Below are 25,123 nucleotides of genomic sequence, written 5' to 3' on the forward strand. Positions count from 1 at the left end.
TGCTTTAGTTTGTCTTGCCTCAGGTTGATGAAATGTCAGAAGCTGTACTTATTAGTTGTGCGAATGCTCCGTGGAATCCCCACTCTTTATGAGTAAATCTTTTAAGCCCAAGGCGAGACATTTCTCATAACTCCACGTGCTTCCTAAATGCCAGAGACAACATGTGTTGAAACTTTTGTCTTTTTTTTCCAATTTAACTTAAAGAAAAATCTTCTTAGCTAAAGAAAATATGGTTTTAATCAGTTTGACTCCTGGCTTTGGGCTTTGCTATTGTCTTCTTCTCCATCAGCTGCTGTAGTCATGTCTGTGAGAGAGAAAGGGAGAGAGAGAGAGAATGAGAGAGAGAATAAGGGAGAGAAAAAGCTTCATGAGGAACAGACAGTGCTGATGTGATGAGCTGTGACATACGGGGCAGCGCTCCATCCCTGTGTTGGAACATGCCTGGATGCTCCACAGAGAGTTTTTTCGGTTAAATTTCAGACTCGCTTGTTAATGTGTAAATTACGGCAAAGTCCAAAGAGGTCTTGGCTAAAACAAAAATAGCCTCAGAAAATGTGGCAGCTTGAAGAGGAGCAACAAGTTAATTATCTTTCCCTAGTAAAGGGAAATCATGTGGTATTATAATAAGTGCACTTTTACTGAAAGCTGTGCATCCAGTGATCTACAGCTCAAACTGAAAAGGTTCAGATCACAGCCTGTGGTTTTGTGCACACTTTCTGCACAACCCATACATGGATCAGGAGTCTTGCCTCTGCTTCTCCTCTGGATACAAAGAATTGTAAGCTGGTTAGGAGCTGTTTAAGTCCCCGTGTTGATTCCCCCGCAGGAAAGAGGAAACTTTCCTCTGGTTAGAGCAGCGCTTGCCCCAGACAGAGTGGGAGGAGATGGAGATGAAAGCAGATCCTCAATGTGTCAATGCATGTTTCCCAGAGAGGTTTCTATCCCTGTTTCACTTCTGCCCACACCAATAAAATCACTGCAATGTGTCAGCAGCGTGGAGTTGTTTGAATCAAAAAGAGATCATGAAAAAAGGTTTCTTTTTGAGTCACCTGCCTGCATCTAAAGGAGAGAAGTCAATCTGTCTCCCTGCCTCTTCCCTCTCCCTCATCTCCTGCTCTCTGTGCTTCTCCCTCCCTCACTGCATTTTTCCCAGGCTGAGGCGTCCATGGACCCTCTGGCTCCACTGCTTTCGTCAGTGACTTGGAGCGCTCTGAGAACTTTGTGAACTCTCTGTGTTGGAGTGGGAAGGGAGAGGAAGGGGAGCAGTTGATGGGACGCAGCCCGGCAGCAGCAGCAGGCTCCTCTGGAGACAGCATCAGGACTCTCTGCTGGAGATAATCCCCCGGGTCATGACAAGACAGCGCCTCAGCCTCCTAACCCCCCTGGCTCTGCTGGGACTCCTTGTGGGGCTTGCAGACCTCAGCTATGGGTCTACTGGGGAGGATGAGGATTACTACATGCAGGAGCTGCTGACAAGAGAACAGTACAACCGGGTCCAAATGCTGGAGAAGCCTGTGGCCTCGATACCTGACAGGCATGAGCACCCTGCCCATAACCCTGCCAAGAAAGTGCCCAAGGTGAAGGCAGACAGGCAGATGGACAAAACCACAGCTGATGCAAAATCAGGTAAAAGCTTTTCCATCTCTTTGCAGCACAACTTTACAGTTGAAGCCTCAAACCTTCTTGTGCATTCAGTCATAAAACTCCATATCATCATTACCCAGTGCAATCAATGAGCAATATTGTTTCACCTAGATTGACAGTTTTTTTTCTTTTTCGCAGAACAGGAAACGTTTAAGTTAGAAAACTCAAGTTCCGCTTAAACTTTTAAATGAAGTAGATAAAAGTAAATTTAATTTCAGTCATTGTTGCCACTAGATGAGTCGTCTCAGCTTAAGGCAAGTTTTGGGTTAAGCTTTCAATAAAATAAACATGACGGTATTGCGTGTATAGATAAAAAAGGGTTTGGTATTAGGTAACAACAACAACTACATTCAAAATATCACATGGTTTGGTTTTATTTTGCAGTAGTTGAAGTTTTTCATGTGAAAAGCTGAAATTATTTTTCAGAAGTTGTTGCTCAGAAAGCTACTGTTTAATTACCTTCTCCTAACAAATGTGCCTCAGACACAATTTGATCAATTTAAATGGAAAATTTGAGAGTCCAGATTGAACCTTGCTGTCCTCTGGGACTTCAGAGGAGCAGCTGAATACAATTCACATGGTGATGGAAGTGCAGAGAAAAAAACCCCCCACAACAACAACCATGAGCTCCTCAGGTAGTCCTCCTCCTCACTCTCTCGTATGCATAGATCTGAGCCATGTGTCTGTGTGTGGCTCCTGCAGAACAGCAGGATTAACAACCTCACGCACAGCAGAGGTCAGGACTGCATTTCATGTCAGAGCCAGAACACATGTGAAATCCACGTTTTCCCAAAAGCAGTGAGACCCAGCAGTGCTGTCCTCTTATAGTCCGCGTGGAAATGTCTGTGGGACTTTCAGCACATGCAGTGGCAGGTGTGTAGGTAGGTTTAAAATCCCAGCCAGGTGATTGGAGGACTAGGAAGCATGAGGGTTTCTATTGGTTGGTGGCAGATAATTTACAGCAGCTGCGTTGACAGTGACCTCATGTTTCAGGCATCTGGCTTCACATGTCTGAGCAGAGATACCTGCTGCAGGTGGAACTCGAGGAGGAATAGTAACAGTGAAACACACTGAAGTTGCTGCTTCCTTTCGACGAGAGTTGTTTGTTTTACATCACACTGCATCCTATTAACAAAATAAATTGTTGTTTTTATGCACCTACAAGAACTGACTGCCGATGCTTTCAAGTAAAATTAGTGACAGCATTTTAGCCTAATAAAAAGTGGAGAATCTTAAGGGAGCTATTTGTAAGTTTTGCAATTGCTGCAAAGCTAACATTAGCATTAAAAGCTGTTTACTTACCAGTCTAAAAAAACGTTGCAAATTCAGCACCAAACTTCATTACTTTACTCACCAAGCGCTGGCACCAGCGGTGGGAGGAAATGCCAATTTTAACTCCATCACGTCTTTTCTTCTACTGAAGTTAGCATGCTAACCAGCTAGCCGCGGCCAAACTCATCACTTTCTGATAGGGACTCTGTGTGGCCTCCAATCTGCTCTGAAAACGTAGCAATGCCCAGAGGGCGTGTTATGAACTCTTGCCTTGTAGACGCAAAGATGGCGGAAAGCTCTTGTCATGCGACAATCACAACCACTGCCCTCATACTGTAAATCTCTCCAATTCCATGCAAGCAAATATGAGTAAAAGTGCATGTTTATTGTGTTATTACTCATTGCAATGAGCACTTTACTACAACAACGTCTAAATGATCGTATCTCTGTGCTCTCTAAATCCGTTGTGCTGAACCACATTCCCAGCCCGGAGCATTGTAGAGGATTTAACCTGTCCCCTGAATGAGACGCGGATAAAGACTTTCAGATGTGAGAAGGATTGTTATCACGTGGGGCCTATCCTGACCTGACACCCGGTCAGATAAAAAGCACACGCCTCACTTCCATCCTCAGTCCCTGGAATGTGACTCCCCGCCCCCACCCTGCTTCTTGTACAGGGTATTTTCATGATTGATTTCAACCTTAAGGCTATTATCTCATAAATATTATCAGTGTATTAAATGAGAGGGCAAATTAAATTGCGTCATCGACTTAGCTACTGTGAGTGGGTCATACTGTACACTGTAAGTGAATGTAAGAGTTAAACGTTTTTAAATCCTGTGCCTAGGGATCATCTCTTGGTTCAGTCCCCAGTCCTGAATCCATCCATATGTGTAGGCTTGAATCCAGCCAATGTTTTTTTTTTTTCCTTTCTGTGTCAACACTGGTGCTTTCCCTCTCTATGTTGACAACAGTGAATCAGCAATTTTGAATGTGATTCAACCTTTTACAGTTCCCCTTTTAAAAAAGGCAAAATATATATGTTTCTCTTCCTGTATTCATGTAATTCCTTCCTCAGTGAAAACACCCAACAAAAAGGCAGAGAAGAACAAGAAGAACACCCTGAAGAGCCCAAACAGCATCACAGAAGGAAGACAATACACAGCAATAAAAGAAGGTGAGTGATGAACCAATGACACTCATTTGTTATGCGAAATTCATGATCTCATAAAAATCCATCGTCCCTCCAATGCGCAGGGATCGTCTCTCCGCTTTCACAGGAGCTGTTAGGATGGGAAAAAGGAAACAAACTCTCTCAGAGATGACAAATATTTTGGAGAGGTAAAGAGTTTTCAGAAAGCAATATTTTTTTTCCCTGAGAGGAAAAGTCTGGCAATATAAGATGATGCTCTCAGAAGTGGAGTCAGGCCACAGAGGCACTGATGTCCTCTTTGCCTATGAAGCATTGTGTTTGGTTTCCATGGATCACAGTATATTTGCTAAACTGAACCCAAGATGCCCCAGTAGCCTTCCTGTCACGTCAGATGACAGATTAAACTTGCTTGACTAAAAGCGTGATTTAGGGCAAAGTGTGTGTACTTCGACCTCAGACTTTCCACTGCTCTGAGCATGCTAATGTTGCCCATATTATTTCGCACAGTATGAGACATTTGGCAGAACTGGAAACTGTATTTAATAATGCTCGGAGGTTAAGATTGGGGCGTGGGGGCCAATTGATAATTGATGTGTTTATGTTGAAACTATTGTAAGGAACCTACTGAGGCAGACAGCGAGGCTGCCATCTTTCATTTGCCACTGGGGGAAAGGAAGCAGAAAGTTGGCTATACTTGCATGTAGGAAACTGGGAACTCCATGCCGACATGCCTGGCACAAAGAAGCCCACACAGTTGAGATCTGGATGGCTCAGACTCCCAAAATCATGTTTTCATGGTTAAAACTGTGACTCAACACCAATCTGTATTCCGAATTTGTTCCAGCGTCTCCTGGTAGCAGCTGATTTATCAAGGTCGCACTGTGGGCGCCTCAACAATGTACAAATCACACACTCTCTATACATCAAGGGCTCCTTTATTGAGCTTAAGAAATTATTAAGCCTTAAAAATTGTAATTATTTGGCCATTGTTGAAGGTGTAGCAGAGGCGCAGTGCCTGCCACATCCACACATACCAACACAATAGGGAATTCATTAAACAGGATTCTAAGACAAGCAGGGATTTTCAAAGTCTGATTCAGCGGATGTTTCAGCAGCTCATTTATTATTCCCATCAGACGTGACAGAAATGTGTTGAAACAAGATGTTTCCGCTGAGATATGACAGACAGTTTGTCTCGTGGACAGTCAAGCAACAAAGGCTGAGGCTGACAAAATGCTATTGAGGTTTTTGAAAGATTGGTCTGTTGCAAAGTAAAAATTGGATCAAGGGTTGTTGTGCAGCTGTCTGATGATTTGCAATGTGATTTGTCTCTTAAAGCAAGACTGTGTAACTTTTGAAAAAAAACAAAAAAACAATCTTCTTCCAAATGAAAAGCTGAACTCATAATCAATAAAATGCTCAATCACACACACTCAGGAAATCTGCTGTCACAGCCTTTTGGTTTGGTTTGACTGATTGCCCATTGAGGCTAATGTGAGCTGACGTTTTAAGCTTTAGTTAGTTCACTGCTCAGCAAAAGTTAAGTTGCTGTAATATTTAAGGTTTACAGAACACTTCTGTTTTGATTTTTGCGACAGTGTTCAAAGTGTAAAAAAAAAAGTTCAAGAGCTCTTTGTTTGGGAGCTTACAGTACATAAACCCTTGCTGTAATATGAATAAATTACACACCACCAGATGTGAAATAAGAATTCAGTCTGACTAAACTTTGATCCCAGAATTGGTTTTGGCCTTTAACAGCAACACATGACTGCCTGTTTTATCATTCCTATTATACATTTTTGTTGAATCCAGATGCTGTGTTCCTGTGTGGGTCCTCTTGCAAAGGATTGCATGCAGATGGTGATAATGATTTAGGGCTTTGCAACATGGCAAACACCCATTTTTTATTTTTTATTTTTTTTTGTGTGTCCTGCTAACCTTGATCCTTTGGCTGCTTCAAGGGCTGGGTTGCATGTTGTGATCGCTCCACTCAGAAAGCCTCTGGACTTACAGTATGTGGCTAATTTTAAATATAGACATACAGAGTCACAAGTAAAGCAGCACATATTTTATTGCTATATAGAGTTACTGTGATTACTCCACTAGCTGGTCCTACCAGTGGCTTTGCCTGTGGCTTGTTAATCAACTTTAACACCTCAGTTTTAAAGGCGGAGTTAATTTTGGTCTCAGGCAATGTTTTCTTTATGCACCACGCATAAATTCCCTCATGCATGTTTGGATTTTGGAAGCTGATCTTCTTTGTCTGTGGCGTCTCTAAAAATCTTTGTGCACGTGATTGATGATCTTCAGTGCCTCAGACATATCAGGGTGATGGAACAGTTATAAAATGAAAAGACAGCTTCCTCTATGGACATAAATATTTACTGCCAACTTCACATGCATATATGCAGTAAAAGCCAATGTCCAGCTCTACAGTATTCTTAAGGAAAATTCCTTTGTCCTCTTTGTGCCTGTTACACCTCTGAGTGTTCATTGTGAAGCCAGTCCTGGCTGTACGACAGCGACATGGGAAGCATATGTCCAAACAGACCGGTGCCCAGTCGGAAATTCTTGCTCTGAAATTCCATTGCTGTGGTCCAGGGAAGTCTGCACACCGCTTGATCTGACCCAAAGAGCCACTGGGCAGCAGGGATTTCACACGTCAGCCTTGATTTGCCCATCTGGCTCTCGCTGGGCAATATCCATTGTGGTGTGAAAGATGGGCCAATCTCACACAAAGAGCTCTATTTAGTGACCACCATCTCAGTTACTGCAATCACTTAAAGGCAGGCATTTGTTCAGATGAACTGCAAACTCCCTCCAGCAGCAAATGAAAACATTCTTAAGTGATGTGCAGCTTTCTCTCTTTTAAAGTCTGTGTTTTTCCAAAATAAAGGCAGAGTGCCTTGAATAAAGCTGCCCGCCTGACAAACCACTGCTGTCACATCAGTGGCTGTTGCTTGACAATTGGCACGCTTGAGGAGTTAATTGCATTATGATTATATATATTGATGACGCTAAGTGCCATCATCAGTATGGCCAGTAAAGATATGAGCCATGGGTGTTACATTTTGGCAAGCAGAGGACCCACATGCAGACAAAAGCAGAAGTCTGGAAAAAGGGTGTTTTAATGAGAAAAAAAAGGTGAACTTACAAACAGGTGAAAACTCAGGGAACTTAAAACCCAGACAAAACTGAAAACAGGAAACATCCAGGGAACACTGGGGAAAAAACAGGCACAAGAATCCCTGGAGCAAAACCAAAGAAAAACTGGAGCGAGAGACACTGGGGCATGACTCAGGGAAAAAGAACAAATGAACTGATGAAGACAAAGGCGAGGACAGAGACTTAAATACATGAGGAAGGCAAGGGCAACTGAACACAGGTGTAACACACTGGGGCGGGGTCGACAATCAGCAACAGGGAAACAGGACAAAGACAGGACGTAAATAAACTTGAAACACAAGGGAAGATCCTACAAAATAAATCAGGAAATAACAAAAAAGTCCAACTCAAGAGTCCAAACATAAAGAGTTCTACAGGGCAGACCATGACAATGGGACTCATTGCATTGATCGCTCAAGTTCATATGGTTCTGATTTAGAATTAAAATTCAGCTCTAAAACAAAAAGTCAAGATCATTTAACCTTTTAACAACAGTTTTGTAAGAGCGTGGCAACATAGGACAAATCACACAGCTTCACTACTTGAAACAACTTGATTCTGAGTGTCATTTGAAAAAGGTTGATTATGATCTTATGCTGCTGGCTAAATCTTTCAAAACAAACATACGGCAAAGCAAGGCTAAAAAAAACAAACTATCATTCAATGACATATCCCATGATAAGACGAGTATTGTTTGCATTGCAGCATTTCTGCACGACTAAGCACAACATGCCTACAGGAAGACATCAAGGTCACACACACTGCAGTCTGAAACACAGCTCCCAGGCATCACATACAGTGGCTGTCCCCACTTTAGGTGTCCCCAGCTAACTCCACATCACAATAACTTACACATCACAGTCAGTTTACTCGTCATGGGGAGTACTACCCAGCCAGTCGAAACAGGTCTGAGGCTGTGTCTGAAAGCACTCTCTTTTTATTTACTATATCATGCGCTACATCCCACCTTTTTATCTGGGTGTCTGAATCCTGAGCGTGTAAATTCATCCACCATATAATAGTGCGTATCATGTAGACTGCCTTCTGCTACCAATCCCACTTGGCAATGCACCACATTTTACACTATAGATGCAACTTACTGTTGCGCAGCTCAACAGCTCGAGATTTAGTGTCGATTCGGTAGGGAATGGTGAATGAGTGAGTGCAGGAATGATTTCAGACTCAGCATGAGAGTCAAGTCTGAGAAAATAACCCAATTACCCAGATGAGGTCACAATTATGTCGTCAGGGTTATATCAGCTCAGGCGTGGAGACTTTAAAAAGCAGGTTATAGCAGGAGACATGGAGTTAGGACAACACGGGCGTTTATGACAGTGAGAGTCAGACAAAAAGACATTATTAGGTTGCATTATGGGAACTGTAGAATCCACCATCCACTTGACCCTCACAAGAAAGTAAAGGTCAGGATTTTTCTACCTCTGCTCTAATCTTTCTGCCTTTCAACCATATGGGAGTGCAGGTCAAAATCGCTGTGATTGTTCTAAAGGAGCTACAGATTGTCTGGCTTAGATCTCACAGGAATTTGTGCAAAAACTCTTGCAGGATCACACAACTTTTTTGTGTTTTTGACCTGTTTGTCACCTTATGTGTTGCTACAACAGCACCAGTGTTTGAGAATACAATGACCTGTGTTAAGTAAATGTATGGCGATGTATGACAATCAACCTTTTAGTAATCTAACCTTTCTATTTCTTTATTTTATGTATAAAATTCATAATAATAATACAATCTGTGGATTACTAACTTCTGAAAAACAAAATCAAAATCTTCGTCCATTATCTAATCACAGCTAAAAATAGTAATAGTACCTTTCTGACCTCTCATTTTATGGTTTAATCAAAACTTTTAAAAACACTCATAAAGTTCCCATTTTCTCTCTTTCAGAATAATGATATTGCTTTAGTCATTTTTAAACAATTTAATCATGTATTCAGGGTGCAGTTAGATGACTATGATAGGTGTGCATTCCAAAATTACAAAAAAAAAGGAAGCGTTCATAGCGTATAGTCATTAATCACCCATGAAGCTTGTCACATTTTGAAATTCATAGCAGTTTAGACATCAAAGTCTCCGTCACACTTTTAAAGCTCCATCTCATTCATTCAGGCTCTCCTTTTGTTGTTTGATGTACTGGGTTTTTAGAGAATGAGTTATTCATACACAAAATTCAATTAATGTTGGATGCACATGCAGTGCAGTTTTGTTGCTTGTGTTTGTGTATTGTTGAGAGGCAGAACAAAGAAACATCAACACAGATGATGGTCGTTATGATAGCAATCACATTCTGCTTTAATTTGGGCGTTTTACATTATCACATAAAGCTGTTTACTGCTCGCTATGTGTTGACTGCATTAGCCTTTCTAAATAAAGCACATATTATTAGATCTTCTCAGTTACAAACAGAGTGCAGCTGCTGTCTTGTTTGCTTCACACATTTGAGCTCACTCTGAAAAGTCTAAATTGTTCATTACTGTTGAGTCATTTTATCAAGCTATTAACGAATGCATTGGCCCTGACTCAGGAGCTATATGCTGTGCAAAAAAGCAATGCTCCCGGAGCAATGCAACACATGATACATAACATTACCATCACATGCCACTTTATCATTCTCATTACCCAGAATGCCCTCCTATGGGATTGGAGACGCTGAAGATTGATGATTTCCAGCTTCATGCCTCAACTACGAAACGCTACGGCCTTGGGGCACACAGAGGTCGTCTCAACATCCAGGTAAGACGGGAATATTAAGTGCTGGCATGGCTTGAGCAAGCTTACCAGAAATATTGGGGCTCGTGTTACACCCTGGCCAATCTCACCTTTCCTTGGAAACCTACAGAAGAAATACGGCCGGGAGACAGTATCTTTTAATTTTAAGATGTGTTTAAGTTCATATTTATGCTCCTTGGAAATATGTCTGCTGTGATAACTTGCTTTTCCTCAGTTGAATGTGGATGACATTATCATTCTATTTCAGCTCACAGCATATTTTTAATACTTCAAAAGCTAACTCAACAGAGAAAGTAATAGTGTTGCCATCAAACCAGGGGCACATCCCCAAACCTAATAAAAAGGACTGGCATCTGAGAGAAGAGGTATTTCCTGTTAGTGCAAGCTGTGCTTTGAGGGTATTAGCCCGCGTACAGTCTACAGCGAGCCTCATCTTCTGCAGGCTGTACCACGCTGAATCCAACGGCACAATTAATGAAACATACACACACACATGCTGTTAATTCACTCAAGACAGCAGGGCATTATGTTTCAGGAAACCAGCAAAACAAAGGATTTATTGTTTGCTGTGCATGCACCCCCCGTGCATGTGGGGAATCATGGAGGGGCAGAGATAGTGTCCACTCTGGAGCACAATTATCTGTAAATCAGGAGAAGCACATCAAAAGCAGATGTTGCCTGTTGAATCAGGCCTGTGGCCAGTGAACTTGGTTTATTTCCACTTTTGTAGCAGCGACAGTTTGTTTAGATTCCAGACACCGACAGTACTGGGATGAATTGAACTTTCTCTTGACATCAGGAGATGCATACTTACAGGAAAGCATGAACAAGTTAAATATTAGAAAGTACAGTGATTGTATGTATCCTATAAAATTGTAATAATTGCAATAGAAATGGTAATGAAAGAAAGTTACCCCACAGCAAAATACATACATAGTAATAGAAAATGATGGGATACATGTGCCAGATTTTTTTCAGTTAAGCAAGTAGTTCTGGGTCTGCACCTGAATCTGGATTGGCACCAAACTGTAATCACTTGTTTCATGGCCAAACCTTTGTCCATATTTCACTGAAATCTGCTTTCAAAAAATGTTCGACATGTTCTGCTATAGTAACTGACAGCGTACGAGAACATAAAACAGACGCAATCATTTGCAACTCCTGTACATGATTCAACAATAAACTTAGTGTGTGCATTTTCGTTCTAGGAATCTGGTTCAGGGAAAGCTGAACACTGACGTCTTATAACTGGAACATGCATCTCCTAGCTGCAGGTTAATGAAAAGAACAGGATTTTTCATGTGACATATTTTTTCCTTTTCCATTTTCCATTTCTTTGACACACAGAGCTACGCAACATGTTAAGATTTGGAGGGTGTGTGTGTGTCAGCCTTTGGGACCTACGAGAGGTTTATGTTGAAGTCTGCAGAAGTGTAATTACAGCCTTAGTTACAATTATCCAAAAGTCCTTCAAAATCCAAAATTGAATTCATTAACTTTTTTAATTCATACAGCACGTAGGACCAATTTCAGTGGAGGAATGCCTTAATCAACTCCTAACACATTTAAAAAAAGAATGTACAATTAATTAAACACAATACAATGATGTTAAATATTAACCTAATATAGTTTACAAAACCTCAGATGTGTTAGAGCATCAGTTTGGACATGCAGTAATTGTACAATGATTTCACCCCAATTCCAATCTTAATTTACATAATGTACCCTGAACTCATCTTTGAAGTGATGATATGTAAATCTAGATGTAATGTAGGCATAATAGGAGAGGTGTACTTCAAAGAGACTTGGTAGTTATGCTAAAGAGGCAGCGACATTATACAATCAGCATGTACAGAACTGTATGTCAACAGAATGTTTAAGTTTGAATGAATTAGACGAACAATGTGGCCTGTCAGCATCCAGCATGTGCGTGACGGTTCACACCATCTCGCTCTGAGCCAACATCGTCAACTGGTGCAGCACAAGGCTTTACGGATGAAGGAGCATTTAATGCATTATAATTAGTTTAACATTTTCAGCTGTTGAACCCAGCGAGCGTCAAGAAAACGTGTCCTCACATTACATCAGTAAAAGGCACACTAAAACTGTTGCAGAAAATTGAGGAATGCTTGGGGTTTGGAAAAAGGCAGCCCTGTCTCACAGATGTGTCCAGAGTTCATTTCTGTAATTCAGCTTCACTGGGTTTGTTTTGCAAACTCCCTTTAGCCTAGTATGAGTTATGTAGGCTGCACCTGTTTTATAGCCTTTACAGTCAATATACTGTCTTCAACATCATGTTAGAAAACACATTTATCTAGCCTTGCTGATTCTTATCTAGACAGCATATTTTAGGATCAAATCTAAACATGTCGACCTTTTTGCATACTTCACCCTCTCCACTGTCAAACACTTGAATAGTAATGTTTCATAAATTTGCAACAAAGCCAAATAGAGGCTGCCAGGATTACTAGTCAGTGTGCTGTACCATGTATAGACTGTGTGTGTTTGTGTGTGTGAGTCAACATGTACATCTGGAATAAAAGTGTGCTCCATGCGGCTGTCTTTGGCCTGCAGGCAGGCCTTTATGAAGATGACCTCTATGACGGGGCCTGGTGCGCGGGGAGAGATGACCCTCTCCAGTGGTTCGAAGTGGATGCCAGGAGGCTGACAAAGTTCACAGGGGTCATCACACAAGGCAGGAGCTCCCTCTGGTCGTGAGTAGGAACCCTGCAGACATGCACAGAGAGTTGCAGATGGTTAGCACTGTGAGGATGAGGATTTTCTTGTTGTCCAAGCTGACTTGAAAGGATAATTGTGGGGGATGGGTTTTGTGGCAGTTTTCCAAAGTTGCCTCAAATCCTGGTGATGTGTGCCTTGAAGTTGTTTTTACATATTTGTAGAACCAGGAAAGCAATTTCCACAGAGCCAAATAATCCAAGATATTTAATATGATTCTCCTTTTAAGCTTTGTCTTTTTTTTTTTTTTTTTGCTGTGCAAAGGTTGGTCAGTGCAGGAATTATGCTCCATACATTGACTCAACTTATTTTTGACCAACACCATAGTGCATATGAGAAGAATAAAAGAGAAGAAAGATAAAATATTATAATAAAATATGCAAAAAATATACAGATTATTATTATTTAGATATTATTTTATGCTTATTGTCTGACAAGTCACTTTGAATTTGCAAGAAAAAATTGAAGTTCCCACATGGAAATAGACTGGCTTCCTGTCTTTTTATTAGTAGCAGATTTAGATTAGCAGTTAATCTTGTCAAGTTTGTAGGATTCATCTTCTCTGGCATAACTGTCTGAACAAAATGGACCAACTGACAAACCATCATTGTCATCCATAGAGTCAAACCAGTACAGCCACTTGGCTAATTCCAACTCCAAAACATGTACATGGCCAAATTAAATATGGCATAGGTTTCATAATGACTATGGGAAATGAAAACTGGAAGTAGACAGGCAGCAATAATTGCTCCAAAGCTCCAAATGTCTCTTGGATTTTCCATTAAACCCAACTGGAAAGTTTGACTCCACAAATATAAACAAAACAAGCTTTTCAATCTCGTCCACATGACGCCGATCCTTCACTGGTGTTTGCCCTTTTCACAAGTCCTTTCTGATCCCCTCACTGTGGGATTAAGGATTTATTGATTGGAGTGCAGCCTCATTCTTTCATGTCTCTTAAAAGGTCACCACATTATAAAAATAACACTGGAGAAAATAGATTTTACCGAACTGTAAGCTGGTTCACCACACTCAGATGAAGGGTAAAAAAAGGGGGATATGACAAGTAGGGATTATTTTTGAAGTATCTTGAAGACTTTCATTATATTTGCAGGAAATCTTAAGTGAGCATGGATTGAGTTATACAGCTGTGTGCCACTGACAGTGTCTGGAAAGCTTGTTAAGAGAAATTTTCTTTAACATATAAATTTGGAAATCACCTACATATCCTTGTCACTTCAATAGGTGTGCCAGAGTGTAATTAATAATTTAGGAAAAATTTAACTTAAGGAAAAATTAGGTTGAGTCAACTCAATTTCAGTACGTAATTTATTTTTCCCAAAAAATTACGTTGAGTCAACTCAATTTCGGGAAAATATTTTGTTTCGGCGAAAAATTAAGTCGTGTCAACCCAATTTCGGGGTACAATTTTTTTCCCCAAAAAATTTAGTTGAGTCAACTCAATTTCGGGAAAATATTTTCGACCAAAAATTAAGTTGAGTCAACTCAATTTCGGTACATAAATTATTTTTGCCAAAAATTTTATTTAAGTCAACTCAATTTCAGTACATAAATTATTTCCAAGGAAAAATTAAGTTGAGTCACCTACATTTTGGGAAAATATTTATTTTCAGTGAAAAATTAAATTGAGTCAACTCAATTTCGGGGTAATATTTTTTTTCAAAGGAAAATTAAGTTGAGTCAACTCAATTTTGGGAAATTATTTATTTTTCCCAAAAATTTAGTTGAGTCAACTCAATTTCAGTACATAAATTATTTTCAAGGAAAAACTCAATTTTGGGAAATTAATAATTTTTGACAAAAAATTTAATTTAGTCAACTCAATTTAGGGAAAATATTTATTTTCAGAGAAAAATGAAGTTGAGTCAACTCAATTTCGGTACATAAATTATTTTCAAGGAAAAATGAAGTTCAGTCAACTCAATTTCGGGTTATTAATACTTTTCATCTGAAAATGAAGTTGAGTCAACTCAATTTCGGGAAAATATTTTTGACCAAAAATTAAGTTGAGTAAACTCCATTTTGGGAATATTATGTATTTTCGGCAAAAAATTATGTTGAGTCAACTCAATGTTGGGGAAATATTTATTTTCAGAGAAAAATTTAGTAGAGTCAACTCAATTTCGGGAAATGAATAGTTTTCCACAAAAAATTAAGCTGAGTCAACTCAATTTTGGGAAATTCATAATTTTCCACTGAAAATTAAGTTGAGTCAACACAAGTTGGGGAAAATATTCATTTCTGACAAAAAATTTAGTTCGGTCAACTCAATTTTGGGAAATTATTTATCTTCAGAGAAAAATAAATTATATTTATAAGTATTATATCAATTTTCCCCTGCTGTTAGAGTCTGTTAGAGGTGTGTTTTTCACTCAAAATAAAATATAGTTATTTTGGCCCAATGACTGCTGCCACTACACTCTCATAGGTGGTATGAGAGGGAGGCGACAAATGTGGGATTGGTTATTTAGGTTGAAGGTGAATAACAATAACACTGGGTTAAAACATTCTTGGCTACTTTTGGTGACACAATGGTTTTCTGCCTAATATACACAGAGAAAGTATTATGTTGATGCTTGATGGAATTTTTGTCAATTCTGTGCTTACATGCACACAGATAACACATGCTGTACAGTACATATTTGAGCTCTTCATGAGCTCTGTAGAAATCCACTCTAGGTTCACAAAGGATTAGGTGTGCGTGTATTGTTATGGAGAAAGGTACCTGTCGTCATAGTACTTCACCTTGAATTAATCAGCCCACACTTTTCAGCAAGACTGGATTCTCCATTATGCTCCTTCGACCTGGCTGTAAGCTCCTATTGTGTCAGGGAACAATACAGAAGCCAATATTTTGAATAAGGACTGTTGTCTATTGTTTTATAGGTTAGTGGAGGAGTAATGGATTTAATCATGTTCATAAAGTAATTTACCTTTGCTTAAGAAATTTGTGATAATTCACTAACAACAACAACGTAAGGGTTGCCAGGATGTACAGTATGCATTTGGCTGGAGACCAAAACATGGCATTAAATTAGTTCTTGGTTCTGCAGTTACATGTCAACCACTCATCAATAAAAGGTTATTCCACTACAATAATGGATTTTGATGTTACACACCCAACTTTAACAAAATATTTAAAAAAGCATAATAAAATAGTTGATTTATAGCATCTTTCATACAGATCAGAGCTATGTAAATAGAAGTCATTAATGTGACCTTAATTATATCAATCCATTTTTCAGAACCTGGCAGCCCAAATGTTTTTTTAACAACATCTTCTTTTTGATCTTTTATTAACCGATAATAAAGCCGTTAGGAACGGGTATAAAACACCTTTTTAGAGAGGGTACAGGCTATGCTAATAGGAAATAGTCATACTTTTTTCTTTTTTTACAATACAAGAACGAAGTGTTAAACTGAGGGGAAAGGTTGTACTTGGATTTAAGCCGGTCCTCTGTTCACAAAAGAAACGAAACCTAACAACTCCTTCTGTTCACATTTTTCTGCACCATCTACCTATTCTGACTTTGCTCTGTAATAATATTTGACAACTTTTGGCCTTTGTACTTCTTAATTGGGAAGGGTGGCACAGGCTTCTGGAAACTGCTGCGTAGTTACAGAGCACAGGGAGATACTTTATCAGCCTGAATTTTCCTTCATGGCCAGCATGATCTAAGGGCGCAAGAAGACATTGATTCCTGAGACAGAATTTCTCCTCAATTAGCTCTGTAGGGCATGTAGCTGTCTGTGGTGCCAGCTCGGGGGCTTCTGTGTATAACAGTGCTTTAATTAGCAGAACTGGGAATTCTTGCCAGACTGTACCAGCTCAGCACTGATGTCTTTATCCAAAAGCATTGGAGTCACTGCCAGCCTATACACTGCAGACTCTGGGTAGAGCTCAGTCCGGCATGATGGGACATTAAGTCATCAGTAAACTCCCTTGGCACATAGACATAAAAAGCACTGTTAATGTTTTGATGTATCACCTCTCTGTGCTCTACATATGCAACTTCTAACCATACCAGTGTGTTTGTAAGTTGTAGCTCCTTAACTGCAACTCCTGTACCCTTAACATTTGTGGTAACAGCCCCCCCCCCTCCCAATTTTTGCTAAAACATCAAACTTTCTAGGAAACTGTCCTCAATGCTGATATATGATAGCCACATATGTGCTACACTATAACTTTAATATTTACTGAATGTGATAATACATCAATGCTGGTTTGAGGCAATGCCCATATTTCTGATTTGTTCAGCCATTCAAACGACTGAATGAAGTGAAACAAAATGGTGAATCATTCTGATTATTGTCAGACTGAAGTTTCCTGAATCTAGAGGAAAACTCCAACTAGTTAAGATAAAAAGCATCTGCATGACAAACTTCACTTTTGCTCTGATTCCAAAACTGAAAATGATAAAAGGCTGAAGTGACACTTCTAATATAAATTCTTTGACCTCTTCTCCAATTTTCCTACTTTTAAAATGGACTTCCACCCTGTGAGATTTAATGTCTGGATGTGCGCTGAGCGACTTCCTCACAGTCACCTCTGTGCTCCATTTGCATTGAATTCAGCCTGACAGGATATTTCTTTCCCCCCTCTCATATCAGAAGTGACTGGGTGACCTCATACAAGGTCATGGTGAGCAACGACAGCCACACCTGGATAACTCTGAAGAACGGCTCGGGAGACTTGGTGAGTAACAGCCATGACATTTAAAAATGAGCAATTCCTGACATACAACATCTACAAAGTAGGCTATTCTTATCGCTCTGTAAAGCTTTTGAGCTCAAACATTATTATTCTTGCTCTCTGTAAACTAGCTTCATGAGGAGTCTTGTTTTGTGTGTCCCTGACTGACTGGAAGCAGATAGAAAAATTAATTCTTGCTTGAGAGCAATTACAGAGGGAGCTTTGGGTGTCTGCTTATTTCCAAGCTTAATGAGCTGAGAGGGAATAGTAAATACTGATGATCCTCAAGCAGATGGGGACCTCATCTTGTGTTTCTTTTCTACTTGAAGTAACTGAGTAGACAGAAACCAAACACAGTGACGCCCTTAAAACAAACTACAGCAATGTAAAATAACAATGATATTAATAATCCCATCATCAATGAACAGATCTGATTAAGTTGATATTTTTCAGGAGAATCTTATCTCTGTTGCTCCCCACCGTGGTTCACATCCCCACAAATTCAATTTTGGTGTAACTGTAGACTCCCTTGGCTGGTGATGTCATCAATGTGGGAGATAATGCCCCTACAGTAATTTAGTCTCAGCTGAGCTTCTCGTTCAATTCCCCCCCCCCCCCCCCACCCACCCACCCGTTTTCATTTCAAAATGCCAGAAGGTGCAGAGTGGAACTCCAACTGCGGTCGTTGGAATTTACAATAAACTCCCAGTGGTATCAAAGTTTAATGGCACCGAACAGGTGCATGAATGTGTATTTGTTTATTATATGGACCAAGCCATGCACACAAATTTCTCTTTTCTTTGTCCTGTGCATGCTTGAAGTGAATTCATTCTGTTTCCAAAAGCGTCTTTAAAGTTTTCTGTATGTTTTATTATGTATGCATGGTGACTTTGTTATTATGTCAGATTTTTAGGCTGCGTTTTAACATCTAGGATAATTGGTAACAATTAGCATTCTAGGCTACATTTGGCCCATTTACAGCTGTTGATCAAAAGCCATTGCATTCTGAGAAATAAGCTAATAGATTAAATTAAATAGAATTTAAAAAAAAATCTATTCTTCAGTGTTTATTCACCATTGGGCTGACTGTGTTTGCCTCAGTAGATCTTCACTGCCAACAGGGAAAAGGAGATCCCGGTCCGGAACATCTTCCCAGCACCAGTGGTTGCCCGGTACATCCGAGTGAACCCCCGCTCTTGGTTCCACAGCGGCAGCATCTGTATGAGAGTGGAGATTCTTGGCTGTCCTATGCCAGGTGACGGGTTTGTATGGACAAAGGAGACACAGGAATTATTCCAAATGAATGAAAGAACAAAATGAAACCAGATTATTTATTTGAACAAGGCCACTACATTGACACAGTGAGGCTGAGGGCTCTGGAAAAAAAAAAAACAAGAATCTGACAAAAATCTGGTTCAACTTAAGCAATATAAGGTCATCTGGCAAAGCACTGCATTGTTTTGGCCATTTAAATAAACTGAAGCTCAGGTAGATTACTTTGTGAGGTAAAAAGCAAAATCCTGAAGTTTACCTTGTGATCAATGTGAAATGTAAAATGATCATCCAACAAGTCTTCCGAATAAAACAACAAAATAGGTGTTTGGTCCGGGGTCTCCAGAACGTCAGTGTTTGAAAAATAAAACCATCGTCTGATCTTACACTGCTATGGTTAATGTTTGGGTAGGTTCAGGCAGAAAAACGACTTGGTTAGGTTTAGAGAAGAATGATGGCTTAGATTAAAATAATAACTTAGGGTAGGGGACCTTTGTCGTCATGGTAACAATAATAAAAAACAGTCAGGGAAAGACTGCTGTGTACTGCTGAGGAAACTGTAAATGAACAGCTGTTTCCTGTGCTAAAGTCTTACGTTTTGTTGACCCAACCATCCACTCTGACCCGCGTGGACTTTGCAGCTCTATAACAACATCAAATTATTTACTTTCCTGTTTCATAGTATTATAAACTCCTGTGCCATGTTTTGGCTCTAGACCTCTTGGATTTCAGTGACTCACCAGTGCCTGAAGCCACACGCCCTCGCTAACGAAACCACTTTTTTTTTTTTTTTTAACTGCAGGGCTGTTTTCAGTCTGAAAGCCCACATAGACATGTGATCCATTTAAAAAGCATACCTTTTTAATTGACTTAAATGTTTGCACTGGTTTGCACTGAAGATTTCCTACTTAACTCTACTGACATTAATCAATGCAGTTTTTTCTTTTATGAGGTGCAGGTTTTGAAACAGTTTTCACTGAAACATTTTCCTCTGAAAAAATAGTCCCTCTGAAAACTTGGCACAACAACGTGTGTCGAGATTATCCAAGGTAACTGGGACATTGTTTCTATAAAGCCAGGTTGCTGTTGAGTTATTAATGTGTAACTTTTGAGCGCTGGGAGCACAGCACATTAAATTAAATTTAACTTCCTTTGTGTTGGATTGCCGGCAGAAACCTCAAAGGCAGTTATCCTGAAACCTTGGCACAACATACCAAAACTTTATGCAAGGTTAGACACCACTATGGGTAATAGAGAAAATATGTTTCCTAGTAATATGGCGCTCAGTTGCTCAGCACACACTTGGTATGACTGATCATTCCTTTTCTTAGATATCATCACAAACTAATCATCCTTCTTTCATTTCTAAATATCAATAACTATTTTCTGATTCCCTGCAGACCCAAATAATTATTACCACAGACGCAATGAAGTCATAACAACAGATGACTTGGATTTCAGACACCACAGCTACAAAGAGATGAGGCAGGTGAGTCACAGTAAACAGGAAACAACAGCCTACTCAGGGAGGCCCAGCTCTTATTTCTTATTCAGCAAAGAGACCAGAGCATGGAGCAATAAAACATCCTGCGTAACTGCGAGCCAACACCAGGCATGTTGTGTCCTTTGCAAGAACAAAGTGTGCAACAGCAACAAATGAACCCAGCGCCGCCAGCCACGTGAAAATGCATACAGCATCTCCTCAGTTGTGCCATTACTTATTCATATAGTTGTCATGAACAGTAGCCCGTTTGTACCAACAAGGACAGCTGTATTTGTCACTGTGTACCCTGTGACTGAGTGATAGTGAAGGTACAAGTGCTGTGAATTGTAATCGTTTCTAATATAGCAGCCCATCTGTGCCGAACAGTTAACTAGCCTACTGGTGTCCTAACCTGCTGTTATGACCCACAGTAAGACTCCAGGTCCAATTAATGCTCACTCTGTATAGCTCACTGTAACACAATGGCCTACTCCGGCTGTATAAAAATGAATTAAAAAGACTTGTCTTTTCTTTCTATTTTTTTGTTACCTTTGAGGCTAATGTGTGTCACACAGGGTGTCCAGCCTCTATAGGCCTTCACAAAGAAAGGAAGGACTATTTTTAAAACTCAGCTTCTAAAGCCTTTTCACCCTTGGCATTTCTTTTCTCCATCCATGTACCTGGTACCATATCTCCCTCTTGTCCACAGCCGTTTAAATAGTGGAAAGGACCTCAGAGTGGAAATAGCCCATTGTGGCTTTTCAAATAAAGTACATATCCCATGAGAGGAGTGAGAAAGATATCTCTTAAGGACTGTCTTTTCACAGATCACAATTGATTGTAATGTAGTAGCCTTGGGAATTCTGATATTGCCAGAGCATGGACCGTTGAAATCCATTTTAAAGGAGGTGAAAAGAAAGAACATTTTCCACATTCTTCAAAGAGGGAGATGGCACATTACCTCGCCATTACCGTGGCACATCCCAGCCAAGAAGCCTCCTTTAATGACAGCATTAGCTTAAGTATATAGCTGCTATAAGCAGATTAAAACACTGTCAGCACCATTCAGTTTCATAAGAAAAAATAAAAACTGACTAGGTTGTGTGATGTTAAAAGACCTTTAAGACAGAATCTTCTAAAATGATTCTGCTAAATACGATCTAGATACATTTATCAAGGGAATACTGCGCCTTAGTAAACCAGATGTAATCTTTTGTTTAATGAACAAAAGCAGATGTTTGCGTACTTGGTTAGAATAGTCAAGATTCAACCCAGACTTAATTAAAACCCCATCCCTGCTGACTGGTTAATGTCTTCTGCAGCAGCTGGAAGAGTGAGTAAACACAGATTTCTGACATTAATGCAGTCGCTCTACTTAACAGCTTGTTAGTCTTTTTCCTGCTGCACTTCTTCTTCTTTGTGTCTCCACTCATGCCCATATGGGTAAATGATAGTCGCTGCTATTTTAATCAGCTCCTCTACAAGCCTGTCTTCATAATTACCTTGACTGCTTCTCACACAGCCTCCCTCACTTGCTAGAGTGATATTGAATTATATTAAAGGTCTGTGTCACAGCACTTTCCAATAACATGGAGATTATTTTGTACTATTTTGAGGCTACAAATACCCAGAATTTAAAGTAGCAATACCTACAGCTTCTGAAAATTTGGCATCAAATTTTAAGTATTTATTTTATTCATGACTAAATAAAAAACAGTAAGTAAAAAAAAAAATCTATATACATATTTAGGTATTATTTATTCTCTCAAAAACTAAGCTTTTCATGTTCATCAGGATTGTGACATGTGCTCTCATGAAGAATAGACACTTTTCAGATTAAATTATTTATTGATTAACTGGTAAAATGCATAAAATAATGAATCAGTTCATTTTTGACTGACGAGCTCATCCATCTTAAATCCATCTTTATGACCTCTTGTCCACATGGTGACAACCTCATCGGCTGGTGAAGCCCATGAAATATGGTAAAAGGTCCCAGAACAAGTGAGAAAGTATACAATTTATATAGTGTTAAGTACCTTAATTTGCCACAACTTGCTATAGTCTTTGAGCTTATCATAATTTTGGCTCAAAAAATGTAGTCATGCACAATATTTTCCTTTTATATATAGGTTGCAGTGCAGAGGTTGCAAAACATGAAAATATCTCAAATTGAATCTCTTAATGTTTGAATAAATGTACGTTGTGATTTTCTACCTCTGGAAGCTGAGGTAATGTAAATGCTGCAGGAAATTAACACCGTAGGTAAAATTTTATATAATCTATCACAAGCTAATGCTTCATTGATTGCCTTCCACAGCTTATGAAGGTGGTAAATGAGATGTGCCCCAACATCACCCGGATCTATAACATAGGAAAGAGCCACAGTGGCCTCAAGCTGTATGCGATAGAGATTTCTGACAACCCAGGAGAGCATGAAGTTGGTGAGTGTATTAAAGGCAACAATGAGTTTTGATGCAACAGGACGTGATTGCTCAATTTAATGTACAATAATAACAACATCAGAGACATCACACTGTGTTCCTCAGAGTGTTTTTCTCCGTGTGGCTGTACATGTAGTCACAGTGATTGCATATTTAATCCTCCTCTACCCCCCCACCCCCTTCCCCCATCTCTCCCTTTGTATGAACCTGTTGACCAGGTGAACCAGAGTTTCGTTACACAGCAGGTTCCCATGGTAACGAGGTGCTGGGACGGGAGCTGCTCCTCCTGCTGATGCAGTTCATGTGTCTGGAGTATCTGTCTGGCAACCAGCGGATACGTCACCTGGTGGAAGAGACCAGAATCCATCTGCTGCCATCTGTCAACCCCGATGGGTACGAGAAAGCCTTTGAAGTGGTAGGTCTGCAAGACGGCCATTAGTGACCTCATATCACGCACTGGCCTCGGGTGAAAACGGCACCATATCTGCTTGGCAGGTCTTCTCCCGATAACCGCACATGTGGTGCAGGTGCATGCTAGAAAATTGGTTAGAATGATCTGGTGTCCTGATGAACCATAGAGTGAGGTCCTAAAGTCTGTTTATGTGGTATACGTCTGAACAGAAGTGGACGTGGGCCGCCTGTTCTGCTGGAAAGTACCGCTGAAGCACATGTTGTCGGGTATCGGTCTTAAATCAGCTGCAGGCCTGTGAGATTCAAAGCCCAGTATTAATGAAAAGCAAATACATGAAGACAAGCAAGGGAGGACATAAGCAAGTCTGACAGTGCTTGGCTTCAGCACAGTCAATGACATCATGTCATTTGGTGACCTGAGTGCGTAGTATGTCCTGTAATGCTCTGTTTCACAAGCGCTAATGGTGCTAATCTCATACATACACAGTTAAAAGAGATAAGGCTGTTCAAAACTATGAGGCCTATGAAAGGGCAGCTCAAACAATCACATTTTATCATGGCTGATAAAATGATTAGAGCTTTATTAAGCTATATTACATAGAATCAAAAGACTATGTGTAATGAAAAAGGGTCATCGGTAGTGTTGCACCCACTCAGAATAAAAGCATCACTACACAGTTTAGCAGCTTTTAGCCCGTTTTGGCTCATTGTTTGAGTTCCCCAGCTGCGCATAGCTTTTAATGCTGAGTTGGCTCTCACCGTCCCTGCATATGAAACCACGGCCAGTTCCAGCAAACACGCTAGGCGCCACAGACACAGTTAATGAGTGGCTGGCTCGAAAAAGCATAAGATTTTTTTTTTTGCAAAACAGTACTGAAAGAATATTGGATGTATGCATGTGACCAAAAACACTGTGACGTCTGTGTGAGCACATAAGCAGTGTTTTGCTAAAAGTTAGCCATAGCAACTTGTTAAGTCAACAGTGCATCCAGGCTGTGTTTATGTGGGTTTGTCCTAAAGTGTTTCTGCCCCCTCATGATCCCAAATTACTCCAAAATGGAGCTTTAAAGGTACCACCTGTAAGTTTTTGCTGTTGCTACATTGTTAGCATTAACAGCTGTTTACTTTCCAGTCTAGAAAAAAAAAAAAAAACGTTACCAGTTCAGCATCAAGCTTCATACTTCATCATCGAGAGCTGTCTCCAGCAGTGGAAAGCAAGGCCCATGCTAAGTCTTACTGCTTCTATTTCTATCGCTCCTTTTCATCTACTGACGTTAGCATGCTCACCAGCTAGCCCCGCATGTTTTTTAAAGAGTCAGCGGTGCTACGCCAGGTGTTGAGGGTGCTATCATTAGCACCATTAATCCGAGCTGTTGAAAGCTCCATGTATATGACGTCCAAAAAAGAGAGAATCCAAGACTGGGTAGTCAGAGAATGAGGTGGCTTCCAGCGAGTTGCAATCATTTTCTTGGCTGCCGTCAGTCCAGCAGAGATGACTCGCTTTTTGAGTTTAGAAATACTGAGGATTGACAGATTATTTAGAATCAACACACATATAGTTACAGGCACTGTATCATCTATCAAATCAGACAATTTGGATGCAGTATTGCCCCAAAAGGGAGGATAGCAGTGTTATTGATTTGTTTAAATATTGCCCCTGAATGAGCTGTGATGTGATGATGGGGGTGTGATGTCCCCCCACGATCTGATAACACTGCTGGACATCTTAAAGGATGAATACAACTCCACGCTCCCCCACCAAGCCATCTGAACCATGCCGCATCATTTTCTCTGAATTTCCTGTTCCTGTTTCTTCTCCTGTTACCCAGGGTTCAGAGCTCAGTGGCTGGTCTCTGGGTAGGTGGAGCAATGATGGAATAGACATTCATCATAACTTCCCTGATCTCAACTCCATACTGTGGGAGGCCGAGGCCAAGAAGTGGATCCCTCGCAAAATGTTCAACCACCACGTGCCCATCCCAGAGTGGTACCAGTCCAAAAATGCCTCTGTGAGTGTGATTGACTCTGTTAAATAGACTGTTTTGTTTATTAAACTCAGTATGTATATTTCAGCATCCCTG

General features: G+C 40.2%; 1 protein-coding gene across 1 annotated transcript in view; it reads left to right on the top strand.

Moving 5' to 3' along the window:
- The first annotated feature begins 1,192 nt into the window (after positions 1-1,192).
- The window catches only part of cpxm2 (carboxypeptidase X (M14 family), member 2), a 29,443-nt gene continuing 5,512 nt past the window's right edge, over positions 1,193-25,123 (top strand). The window contains exons 1-10 of the mRNA XM_071462423.1: positions 1,193-1,626; positions 3,995-4,093; positions 9,876-9,985; positions 12,557-12,696; positions 17,351-17,435; positions 18,537-18,687; positions 20,105-20,193; positions 22,508-22,631; positions 22,850-23,046; positions 24,872-25,051. Coding sequence (XP_071318524.1) covers positions 1,350-1,626; positions 3,995-4,093; positions 9,876-9,985; positions 12,557-12,696; positions 17,351-17,435; positions 18,537-18,687; positions 20,105-20,193; positions 22,508-22,631; positions 22,850-23,046; positions 24,872-25,051 — 1,452 coding nt within the window. The 5' untranslated portion in view covers positions 1,193-1,349. The remainder of the gene's footprint in view (positions 1,627-3,994; positions 4,094-9,875; positions 9,986-12,556; positions 12,697-17,350; positions 17,436-18,536; positions 18,688-20,104; positions 20,194-22,507; positions 22,632-22,849; positions 23,047-24,871; positions 25,052-25,123) is intronic.

Source organism: Trachinotus anak, unplaced genomic scaffold (assembly GCF_046630095.1).
Source record: "Trachinotus anak isolate AG129_WGS33_773 ecotype Australia unplaced genomic scaffold, CSIRO_AGI_Tana_v1 ptg000025l, whole genome shotgun sequence".
In the NCBI taxonomy this organism is placed as follows: Eukaryota; Metazoa; Chordata; class Actinopteri; order Carangiformes; family Carangidae; genus Trachinotus; species Trachinotus anak.